Raw genomic sequence first — 12,025 nt, forward strand, 5'->3', positions numbered from 1 at the left:
AGGTAAACCTTCTCTGGTTAAGCAAATTCCACATTTCAATACTGCATTATTATACTAATCAAATAGGTCGGTCAAAACACTCAAATTATTATACATTATAATATAGGAAAGCAATAAAACCATTCGTCATAAAAATAATTTAATCAAACATAGCTAGTTTTTTTCAACTTATGCAAAAGTCTGCCGCTGATTTAATTCTGCGATTTTGCGCTATCATTTTCTACAAGAAAGTTTTTTAACTGTTTTAAAATATTTCTTTTACTAAAACAACCTTATCTAATGTTTGTGAAAATAATACGTAAAATTGTAAACCATTAAAAAAGGGTAAAATAAATAATTGCTCATAAATTATAATTTCTACAGTATATTAAACATATGAATAGGAAATTAAGTGAAGGAGTAATTAATAAGAGAGAAAATAGTGCATTGTAGACTCCGTAGAAGAGCGTTAACTAAGGCGAACAAATAATTGCCCTACAAATAAGTCAATTATGTTCGACGTTTCCTTCTGTCATTCTCAAAAGCCAAAGATGTTCATATTAGGATTTCAATAACATAACCTTTGGTTGTTACAATTATCAGTTCCAAGTACAACGACATCACAAGTATCCAAAAAGCCCTATCCAAAAAGATAATATGAACTTGAATCTTGAAGAGAGGAAATCGAAGAAAATGTGTGGGAATCTTATTCAATGTGTGAGGGAAAAAGTGTGTTACAACTACTACTCTCACTCCTGTGATTCAACACTCTATATACACTCCTTCATATCCCTACTCTAACCTCTTAACCGAATCTAGAATGAAGAACAAGAAAACAAGAAGGAAACTCTTTCCCCTAAGGGCATCCGCAGGGGTGCGGATGTCCCGGCGGAATTCCCCACGGACTTCCCAAAAACACCTCATGTCACGTCATAAGGACTTCCCACTGCTCTACTACGTCATACGGAATTCTCACTGCACAGTGGCGGACTTCCCCTGCGAAATTCCCGACGGAATTCCCACATTAAAAAAAAATCACAAATTCACAAATTAAACAATTTCCGAAAGTAAACAATTTACGGGAGACGTGAATACGGAGAAAATGCAACCACTTTATTTTAAAAAAAAACATACTTCATTAAAAAAAATTACATAATTACTAAAACAAGTACATTATTTTTAAAATAAAAACCGGCTCCTCACTCCTCGAATGAAATGAAGTTCAACGGAATGTATTTATAGAAAATAAAAAAATATTTAATGCACAATACGGGACGTCCGTGCGGAATTCCGTGACAGTCCACGCAATGGCGGACGTCAGGACGGAATTCCGCGGACCTGCGACGTCCTCAACCCAATTCCGTATCCGCGCCCGGTACGCCTAATGGCGGACGTCCGCGACGGAATTCCGGGACGTCCGTGGGAATTTCGCGCGGAAGTCCGCTATTGCGGATGCTCTAACTAATTCCAACGGCTAGTTCAAGATTTTGAACAGGCCTTTTCATTTCTTTCACTCTTGGGCTGACTCGGATTGGGCTGGGCTGCTTTATGCATATACATCACAAGTTGTATTGTGGTTAATGCACGATGCCAAAGGTCCGCGATTTGGCGCCGGAGTGGTAGAAGAAGCAGAGATCCCCCAGTTTCATGCTCCTCATGTACTTCTGCGCCTGCTTGTTCTTCACCCCGTCCCAATTGGACACCCCGCCGTTCGCGGCTTGGTCGTCCCATGACCACTCCGCCGGCTCCGTTTTCAGCAGCCAGTACTTGCATTTCTCCTCCTCCGATTTTAGGTTTTCATCGCTCATTTCCATTTCCATTTCCATTTTTTGTTTTGTTTTTTTTCAATTGCGCATTGCATTTAAAAGGAGGGAATGCCCATTGAGGCGGGAAATTGGCGCGATAAAATGATATACTTACTCATTATCAACACTCTTTATTATTAGTGAAATAATTAAGTACTATAACGAGTTAAATTTTGAACCATTTTTGAAGGATGGGTTGAATTAATAATTAATTATCAACACTCATTATTTTATTAGTGAAATAATTAATTATCAACACTCATTATTTTATTAATGAACTCGTTTGAAATCTAATCACGTACATATTTATAAAAGAATAGCTCAACCTATGTGGCTTGATTCACTTGACAAAGTCTAGAGCTAATTAAAAATTGTAGGGATCGCTTATTATAGACTAGGGTTGGGTAAAAATACCGAAATACCATCCTTATCGTATCGAAAAAATATAAAAAATGCCGAAATTTTGATATATCTCAATTTTCGGTAAGGTATCATACCTTACCGATTTATTTCGATACGGTAACGATATGAATTTTCATATACCGAGGTATACTGGGATATACCGAAAATATGATATATACCGTAATTTTAGGTATATACCGAAAATATGGTATATACCGTAATTTTCAGTATATACCGATATCAATATATACCAAATTATATCCAGTAAATTCATACTTTTACCAAACAAATAAATATTTATATGTAGAAATCAAATCTTGCCTCATTATAGTTGTCGGCTAACCATGTAAATATAAAATCAAATAAACTAAATTAGGAAAACTTGATATCGTTGAATCAATTAGTTTCAGACAAATATAAGATTTTAGTTAAATTATTTTCAAACAAATATAGTTGAATATTGTGATTGCGTGGAGTTTAATTGTTGCAGTGTTTTTTTAACATTATTTGAATATGTTTGAGTTTGATTAAATTTCATGTTTTCAAAGTATTTTGAAATATTATTTTCATTGTTTTTGTATTTAGAGTTATTTACAAAATAATGAGATTTTGTTATCTCGTACCGTAGTCCGATATACCGTAAAACTCTGGTATAGTACGGTATACCAAATTTAGGTATGACATACTGAAAATAAGGTATGGTATCGATATTGAAATTTGTCATACCGAAAATAAGGTATATCGAAGTTCGATATATCAAAAATTTTGGTAAGGTAAAGGTATGATTTTTTCTTATACCGAATTTTCGGTAAGGTACGGTATGATGATTTCGGTAAGGTATATCGTACCTACCCACCCCTATTATAGACTTCTAGCATTGTTTTTATTAATTGATTTAAATTAGATTAGCGCGCACTTATATTATACGTGAGCTCTAGGGTCAATTTTGAACCATTTTTAAGGATGGGTTGAATTAATAAGAATAAGCTTAGGAACTAGAATCATAGAGTCAATTGGTTGGTTCATATATTAAAAATGATTCGAATTTGAAAAAGAACTAAACGTTATTAATAAGGAGATTTATTACATCCAACATGAAAACAAATTCATATCTCAAGCAATAACAGAAATTATTGAAAATGGTTGCATACTTGCATATATAACGATCACGGTTTCTTCTTGTTTTGGTTGTAGATGTAATCAAGTTGAGCTTCAACCATTCTCTTCATCATGCACTCATCATCTTTCAGTCCTACGCAGTTATCTCGATCCGCCTCCTTCTCCCCGTCCTGATTCTAAAAATCACAGATCATCATTAATAATGTTTAAATTTACATACGAACCAGAACGTTAACAAAAACGTGCATGCATGTGTTATGATTATGTGCGAGGCTCACTGCGTGGTGATTCTCTATGGGAGTGACGTCGTGAAATGCGGGGCCCGGCCGGGCAGTTGCATGGGAGGAGAATAGAAGGAGGAAAAAGAGGAGGGTTGTGAGTATGCAGATGGTGGTGGTTTTGGCCATGGTGTTGAATTTTTTGAGTTTTGAGTAAGGTCAAAAGTTGTGGAAACTTGTTTTGGTATATAAGTAGATACAAAGTGATCGGACGGTCAATATTTATGATTAATTAATGTTGGAAATTATATTCGGAGAAGGAGATAATAGCGTGGCTACAAGAATGCTACGCCTTTATTTTTTTGGAAATTGGTTTTATTTGGATATGTTGTTTATAAATCTTAATACGTATAAAAGTTGAATATAGTGTGTAAATTAGTCCAATTTGAAATGTATTTGGAGTTTAAGGATAATTAGTATATGTGTAAACAGATTCAAGATGAGGATGAAATTTTAATTTTTAGCATTAAGTTGCGAAACAAATGTTTAATTCACAATCGTAATTAATAAAAAAAAACCGCTGAGGTTATATTGTTTTCATTTTTATGCAATTTATTTTGGATAATAAAATTGAATTTATCATAAAAGATTTTTAATTGATACTGTAATATGAAAAGTATTGATTTAAATAAAGCAAGTTATAATTGTTTTAAATTTTTCTCTTATTAAATGCTAATTTATTATTGGAAATAGAACGTACTAGAGTTAAAGTTATCACATTAGAGTTAAGTACGCTACGACGAAAAATAATTCCTTAAATTTAATATTACATTTATAATATTTTAAAATTTAAATAAAATGAATAAATATCAATATATACACACCGACGAACATGTCTTCTCCCAAATCTCATCCCATCTATCTCTGCAACTGCAAACATGAAACTCAGACTCAGACAATTCGAATCTAAAGAAACCCTAAAAATCGAAATCCCTAATTCCTCCACGCTCCACCAACTCCGGCAAATTCTCTCCCAAACCCTCCCCAATTCACCATCTCCTGCTTCAATCCGCCTATCTCTTAATCGGAATGACGACATCCAATCCGACGACGCAGACACCCTCCTATCTCTCGGAATTTCCTCCGGCGACCTTATGTATTTCTTCGTTGAAGACCCGTCTCCCGCCACCGATTCTATTTCCCCAATTACCCTATCGCAGGTGACCGACTCTACCCCTACGCCTCGCTCTAATCACCCCGAATGTTCGAATCCCCAAATTACGCTCCCCGAAGCCGATGGTTCCGATTCCGTTATGCTTGATTCTCAGAAACGGAAAACTCTAGGTACGGATGCGAGTGACATGGAAGTCGATGACGACGTTATTGAAATTGATGGTATGGGTAATGAATTGGATTTGGATGATGTTGTAGATAGGTCGTTTTCCGTTCCTGGATTTCTTAGGAAGGTGTTCGCAGCGGAGTTGGGCGATGATGCGGGGCGCGACCACAAGCTGATTGTGATCGCAGTCCATGCGGTTATGCTGGAGTCTAGATTTGTAGGATTTGATGAGAGGGTAAATGCAGTGGGTGATGGTTTTCAATTGCGCAACGAGTGGCCGTCGGGTCTGTTTAGGGTTTCTTTGTCCTACACTCTGCCTGAGAGTATTGTCAGCTCTGGTGAAGCTATTAAGCGTGTGGTTTTGAAATTTCAGAGTTTAGGGAATTACTTGAATGTTTACGGTACATTAGTCAATGGATCAGCCAAGGGAGGCCGACATTTTGGGGTGCGATTGAACGAGGATGAATTGGTTCCTTTTCTGAACGTTGTGTGGGCGAATTGTGGCACGATAGAGAATGTTGGTGGAGAAAATGGAGAATCTTCAGGCATTTCACCGGAGAAGGAGGTGTTTAGGTTCTGGAGGACTGTGAAGGACAATCTAGTGTTGCCATTGTTGATTGATTTATGCGAGGAGGCCGATTTGGAGCTTCCTCCCTGCTTCGTTCGGCTGCCAAGTGACCTCAAGTTGAAAATCTTAGAATCCTTGCCTGGTGTTGATGTAGCAAGAGCGAGCTGTGTGTGCTCGGAGCTGAGGTATATGGGGTCGAGTGATGACTTGTGGAAGACCAAGTTTTGTGAGGAGTTCGTCATTGAGATGAAAGAAGCCAACATGAGTTGGAAGAAGGCATTTGCGACGGCTTGGAGCAGGCGGGAAGGCTGCAGGCGCCTTGCGAACAGAGTTAGAGCTTCACCCTATTGGCCAGTGCCGAACTGGCCTCAGCCTAGGAGGAGAAGGTATCCCAATCCACTAATGTTTCAAAGGGTAGCACGATTTCTAGGGGACAAGCCGCCTCATGGAGATGACCCACTGATCAGGCGTCATATTCCTGTGAATCCTCATCCTATGAGGAGCTTTTCACCACAGTGTAATCTAGGCAATCGTGGTGGTAGGTTTCTTGATTGAGTATCTGCATACATGCTTATAGGTAGTTCTATGTTATTTCTATTGATCGTTGTGTTGGTATGTTCAATTCTATAAAACAGTTTGGTATTAACATTTTATTCCAGCACTACTGTTGCTGTACATGTTAACCTATTGGTAATTTTGATAAAAGCTGATCCTTTATTTTCTCCATTTCTATGGCATTGTTTGTTTTGTTTTGATGAAGTTGTGCTGTTTGATTGGAGAAGAGGTCACCCGGTTGGGCAACTGATTTTGCTGAATCTGTATATATGTATTTACGTCTGTGAGTGTGAAGATATTGTTTCTGTATATTCACAAAACTAAGCAAATATTGATGCACTGAATGTGATCTAGCAGCCATGGAGAAATGAATTTTGGTTTCTCTGTTTCTGATGATTTCGTCCCATAATGTTTCTGAAAGGATACCATTGGCTTTGAATGTGATTTCGATACATATTTGGAGGCGTTGAATCAAATTTTCAAATTTGTTGAATGCAACGATAGATATGATACTAAATTGAGTTTGGCACGGATTTTAAGAAAAGAAATATAAAGTATAATGTAATCCTGACTAAATTGCTTCACGATTAAATCAATAGATCGGGATTTTTAACTTCTGAAATAGGGCAATTGAACGTCTGAACAAGTACTTTTTTCACTAATGCAATTTCGTAAATAAAAACCACGCGCACAAGTTTTTTTCCCTTAAGTAATACTCCCTTCGTCCAGCAATAGGAGTCCCAATTCTCCAGGGCACGGGTTTTAAGAAAGTTGTTGGAGTGGAGTAACAATTACTGCTTAAATATAAAATTGTTTTTTCGATAAAATAAAATTAAATATTTATTGTGGAGAAAAAAATGGCTAATTTGATTATTCAATTTATTAATCAAGTAGTTGGACCGCTATGTAACCAAAATTTTCCCAAATCTCAAAATAGTCCCTAAAAAGTTGCCAAATTCCCCCTGCCGTCTACCGGCAGAGCTCCCGCCGCCACCGTTATGGCGGCGACCGCCGTTACTCTCCGTCCTCAGCATCTCTATTCATTTCCTCGAACTTTACCATTATCTCACTCTTCCTTCGTCGATTCACATAACCTCAAGACCTCCACTATCGTCCAGTTCCGCCGCTATCGCACAAGCGATTCTCTTCTCCCTCTAGAGGTCAAATTTTGAATAACGTTAAATCGGACATGATTTTATGGCATTTCAACGATTGATTCGCTTTTGATTCATACAGAGATGCCGTAATCCGATCCACGAAGCTCGTGCTTGGAGCGCGAGGCAGCGAAGTAGTATGGTGATGGGTGACTACATCGATGATATCGATGAGGATGATGATGATGATGACGATGAAGAGGAGGAGGAAGATAGAAGCTTGGATCTTCTGATTAGGTTTGTGGAGAATGTTTTCAGAAAGGTGTCCAGAAAAGCGCGCAGGGCCGTTAAGTCTGTTTTACCAGTCCCTATCTCCACCAAATTGGTAAGAGGCTAATGTTAATTGCCTGCAAATACTAGCATTTAGGTTTAAATTCATTGTGCCTTGATTTGTAATTTCTAGTTCTACTATGGAGAATATACTCATCATTATTCCAAGAAGAGCAGAGATGTATATTATTCTGGTGCTCTGGTTTTGAAGTGCATCTAGTGTGCTTTGAAGAATATGCAATTTTGACATTTTCCATGGTGTTTGATGCTGCCAATTGAGAGTGAATATGAAAACTTTAGGTATATAAACATGAGACTGGGTTTGGAATACTGAGGTGCAAATATAGTTTGCAACTGCTCTATTAATAGTTTCTGCATATTTAGGGGGAGCTGGGTGATTTTGTCTTGCATCTTTTTAAAATAGTTATCAGAATTCTGGCCACCACAATCCGGGATCCTGTTTTGTAATGTGATTATGTGAATACTGTATGTTTTCTTATATTGGGATAGGTTGCATCTTGTAAAAAAATGTAGGGGTGGTAGAGGAGGATGAAAGATGGCAGTCTCGCGTAGGTCAGGTCGGAGTTGATGTGTAATTGTTCAGATTTCAGTTTTACTCTACAAAGAAGTTGATATAGGTAGAATATGTAAATTGATCTCATTGCTATTCATCTGTTAGCTTCTCTATTACACAGGAAAGTTATTATGCGGAGTTTATTAGGGGTAGGTGGTGTAACTTTTCTAATGATGAGCTTCTAACAATGAATTGTCATTTTCATGAAGCATTACATGGCTTGACAATTTATATTCTTAATTATTATCCACGATCATCTAGAAAAATTAATTACTAATATTTTGGGTAAACTATACCTTAGTTACAGATGGCAGTGGGTGCTCTTTTTCCTCGAGTGTTTTTAGACAAATTATTTGTGCTCTTACCTTGAGCTGTTGTGTTCTCTCTTTCATATACAGGTTGGATTTGCTGTGAATGGAACTATAATTTTGACTTTTATGTGGGTTTTGAAAGCTTTTCTTCAGGTAATACCTTTGTAAATTTTACTTTCATTTTAGGTTATTGAGAGTGTTTCCTTCAGTGATAAATACAAATGAATCGTTTCATCTTTTCTTGACTGTTTGAGAATTTTTACAGTGCTCGACTGATTCTAAGTTTGGCTAACTGGTTTTCGGAAAGACACTTCATTGGTTTGTTAAAGTACAATCAACTGGATTTAGATTACATGCATAGCAGAGGTAGAGGGTTATTACTAAGAGAGTAATGTTTTATTGTTTGCTGTAGTCAGATGATAATTTTCTCCACTACGTTAAAAACGCTCCTTTGGTTTGGTCTTTGCCATTGTTTTGACCTATTGGGGTTTAAATAAATATTACGTGTTTTAAACATGTATTTGACGCTGATACATTTGTCATAGACTTGTAGCAGTGCCTGAACTCTAAACAACAATAGGAGGGTGAGATTGATGATTTCTAGTCCCATATAGCTTCCATTGATGGATGGGCAGACTTTTCTTGGTAGTATATCTAGCTGCATAAATAATATTTAGCCATATTCTTATGTGATAAATCACAAAGTTTTTCCCATTAGCTCAATATAGTTTCTGGGGCTCAAAATCTTTACATTTTTCCGGTGAGTGCTTTGTCCTCGAGAGGCGAAGTCTTGTATTTCTAGAAAAAACTTGAAAAGTTGTGATTTCATTGATCCTTTATTCTCTACTGCATATAATATCAGGTTATTTGCACGCTTGGGAGTGTAGTGTTCGTGAGTATCTTGATTATTCGTGGAATATGGAGTGGGATTTCGTACTTGCAGGAGAACCGTAGTTACAGAGCGTATGAAGATGAGCCCCAGTCGTGGAATCGGTCTCAACCTGCTGCATAGGTATTGTGTTTTGCTCTGAGAGGAAGTTTCTTACTCTTAAACACGAAAGAATAATATTGATTCTGGAGCTTTGACTGAGGAAAAGAACCTTGGTGAAAAAAATACACCAACTTAAAACTTTGTATCATCCAATTGTGTAGGAATTTTCGTTCATGCTTTATCTTCTTAAATGTTAGAATTTGGTGTATTCGGCTTTTATTCATCTGTTATAAGAAAAATAATCCTTTCCTCAGTTGGTGTATTATCCAATTCTGTAGGAATTTTCGTTCATTATCCAGAATACATTCTATATTAAGTTCAACTGAGAGAGTGATGCTTTTACACATTCTAAGTAGTAAGTAAAGCAAAATTATAGGATCTTTGATGAAGTGGAAATGCTGCTATACACAAGTTCGCAGTCCTTCAATTTAGAGGGGGTGCAGTTTTATACATCCTCTCTTCTTCGAGTAATTCATAAGGGTCGACATATGGGGGCGGAGTGATCGGGTGATCACATCCATCGTGAACAAATTCTGTTCCAAAGTACTGCACCAGATCATGGAGGTTAGTTACATTAGTACTGAAACCAAACATATCAGGAACAACAGAAAACGCGGTAATGCTAATGCATAACAAGCGTCATTCTTGAAATTCATTCTGCCCTCGCCATGATAAACACATTCATCTACCATTATCACAGCAAAAAAAGGAAAAAACTACTCCAACAATTCATTTCATGGACATAAGCCATTGTCTAATAAAACCGGTTACACTGCCCATAGCTGAAATAATTATAAAGTCATTAGACAAAGTTCTGTGAACAAGACCAAGATTATAGATGGAATCAGGCCATTATCGATAATATCCATTAGTGTGGAAATAGACCCGTAAAACAGAGATTGTAGAGAGCCTCTAAAACTCACAAAACCCCACAAGAAGAATTAAACCTAGTAAAACATAAGGGAAAAACTAAAATCCTAATTATAGTCAAAGTCCTAAACAAGGAAGCCAGCTTCTCCTTTGTCTTCTCAAAAACATAATCAATCAAAAAAGAATAAAACATGTGTCTCGGCGCCTAGGCCTCAAAAGACCGAGGAGCCAGCTTCTCCTTTGTCTTCTCTAAATATAAGAACTCTAATTGATAACATATCAGGTGCTAGATAGAAGTTGAACTGAAGGACTTTTAGGGACATCCCAACATATGAGGCAGATGTAAGTTAGGTATGTAGGCTTCATTGGATTTCCACTTTAAACGATTTTTGCTCATTTTACCGAGATGGTTGTGTCTTCACGACATACATGGAATTGCACATAAGCCAATAAAAACGATCTAGAAAATATGAAAAAGAATAATCCATGCTTTTGAGAATCAAATGATAATGACGTATTAAAAGCAAGTTGCAAGAACACACAATGAACAAGAACAGGAGATTACCAGATATAGTGCAAGGAAAAGTGTAATATTTACAAGAATCAATGGCCAAAATGTCAGAAAAAATGTTCCTCCCAGGGTAAGCAGAAGTCTCCCACGCGGGATCAAACCCTACATTACAAGCAAAAAGTTCAAACAAATGCCAAGCATAAATCATAAACCAGGAGGCTATTTCACTCCAAACAAAAATATAGCAAATATAAGACAAATCCATTTCTGTAATGACCTAGATCAGGCAACAAATACATCTAATACCTGACTCCATAAAGTAGCAATTCATTGAATTAAATCAAAACAGTGATCTTCCTACCTCAAGTCCTTCACTATTAAGCGCCATGGACGTTTCCCTCTGACCGGTGAGGTTTGTTTCTGCACCAGTTGTGGTGCCATTTCTTCTTGAGTAGCCCCAACCCCCATCTTCTTCCCTAAACTTCATCTCCTCCTCCCTCACAACACCTTTGTTCTTTTCCTCAAGCAAAGAAGTGGGAGTCATCCCTCTTCTTCTTAGCTCCTTCATAAATAAAGACTCGGGAGGTTCTTCACCTAGACATAAAGGCACAAAAAAATGTTCACACATTTGACAAAACATGAGGAAATTGATCACAGGCATATGCAGAATATTGAATTCAATTCAAGTTCTTCCCAAATTAACTGTAAAATCTAAAAATAGCTAACATCAAAGTTCCCATCTTTATGATCATAGTAATAAATTATCTGTTCCAAATGGTGAATTTTAGAAGAGCAAGCTCATCAATAGTTACCCATAACTTCTTGTCGAAAAAAAAGAAGAAAAAAAAGTTGCCCATAACTTAATACTCATATATTATCATATACAGCAGAAATCCGCACCTACTTACCATTACTTTGTTTACCACCGTCTTCTACTTTGCAATTAACCCTAAATCTTCTGTAATTATTTGCAATTCCTGAATTCCGAGGCCTAATTCTCCTTTTCTGCAAGCTGAAATCCGCGCGGAAACAGCTGATTTTGGTCTGTGAATTTGATGGAGCTGATTTTAACAGCTGAAGGCAAGCCATTACTATTAGGGGAAACTGAAAATCGAATTTGTAAATAAATGGATTAATCTGAGGTCATGTAATGATCAGTGGGAAATACGAAGTTTGATACGGAAGCGAAACAAAGCGTGAAGGCGTAAGCAAGAGGGTCGCACCCCCGGCGCATTGTAGAAAATGCGGGATCTGGATGGCTATTCTGCGCCATGCGTTTGTTTTGTGGTGTGGAGCCGTCGGATATCTGGAGAATGACGTGACACTATCCACTTGTTTTTTTAAATAAAATACTACTAC

The 12,025-nt window shown here is 37.1% G+C and overlaps 3 protein-coding genes across 3 annotated transcripts; 2 read left to right on the top strand and 1 right to left on the bottom strand.

Moving 5' to 3' along the window:
• The first annotated feature begins 4,432 nt into the window (after window positions 1-4,432).
• On the top strand, window positions 4,433-6,156 carry LOC121755383 (F-box protein SKIP22-like). Its single transcript, XM_042150687.1, has one exon. The coding sequence runs from the start codon at window positions 4,462-4,464 to the stop codon at window positions 5,983-5,985; it is 1,524 nt and encodes a 507-aa protein (XP_042006621.1). The 5' UTR covers window positions 4,433-4,461; the 3' UTR covers window positions 5,986-6,156.
• Window positions 6,157-6,885: 729 nt separating this feature from the next.
• LOC121755385 (protein SHORT HYPOCOTYL IN WHITE LIGHT 1-like) lies at window positions 6,886-9,538 on the top strand. The gene is made up of 4 exons (XM_042150689.1): window positions 6,886-7,145; window positions 7,222-7,464; window positions 8,382-8,447; window positions 9,157-9,538. The coding sequence occupies exons 1-4, from the start codon at window positions 6,984-6,986 to the stop codon at window positions 9,304-9,306; spliced, it is 621 nt and encodes a 206-aa protein (XP_042006623.1). The 5' UTR covers window positions 6,886-6,983; the 3' UTR covers window positions 9,307-9,538.
• A 38-nt stretch (window positions 9,539-9,576) lies between these two features.
• LOC121755384 lies at window positions 9,577-11,903 on the bottom strand. Its single transcript, XM_042150688.1, has 4 exons — window positions 11,575-11,903; window positions 11,028-11,260; window positions 10,721-10,828; window positions 9,577-9,831 (listed from the first exon to the last, which is right to left on the bottom strand). The coding sequence occupies exons 1-4, from the start codon at window positions 11,753-11,755 to the stop codon at window positions 9,709-9,711; spliced, it is 645 nt and encodes a 214-aa protein (XP_042006622.1). The 5' UTR covers window positions 11,756-11,903; the 3' UTR covers window positions 9,577-9,708.
• Between the last annotated feature and the right edge of the window lie 122 nt (window positions 11,904-12,025).

This window comes from Salvia splendens, chromosome 11, assembly GCF_004379255.2.
Source record: "Salvia splendens isolate huo1 chromosome 11, SspV2, whole genome shotgun sequence".
Taxonomy (NCBI): Eukaryota; Viridiplantae; Streptophyta; class Magnoliopsida; order Lamiales; family Lamiaceae; genus Salvia; species Salvia splendens.

Bases quoted from the DNA above. Each gene is read 5' to 3' on its own strand.
- LOC121755384 (XM_042150688.1), bottom strand. From the start codon at position 11,755: ATGGCTTGCCTTCAGCTGTTAAAATCAGCTCCATCAAATTCACAGACC. The intron at 11,261-11,574 runs GTAAGTAGGTGC...CTTTATGTCTAG, and splicing joins CGGTGGTAAACAAAGTAATG to GTGAAGAACCTCCCGAGTCT. The intron at 10,829-11,027 runs GTAGGAAGATCA...CTTGTAATGTAG, and splicing joins TTAATAGTGAAGGACTTGAG to GGTTTGATCCCGCGTGGGAG.
- LOC121755383 (XM_042150687.1), top strand. From the start codon at position 4,462: ATGAAACTCAGACTCAGACAATTCGAATCTAAAGAAACCCTAAAAATC.
- LOC121755385 (XM_042150689.1), top strand. From the start codon at position 6,984: ATGGCGGCGACCGCCGTTACTCTCCGTCCTCAGCATCTCTATTCATTT. The intron at 7,146-7,221 runs GTCAAATTTTGA...TGATTCATACAG, and splicing joins ATTCTCTTCTCCCTCTAGAG to AGATGCCGTAATCCGATCCA. The intron at 8,448-9,156 runs GTAATACCTTTG...ATATAATATCAG, and splicing joins TTTTGAAAGCTTTTCTTCAG to GTTATTTGCACGCTTGGGAG.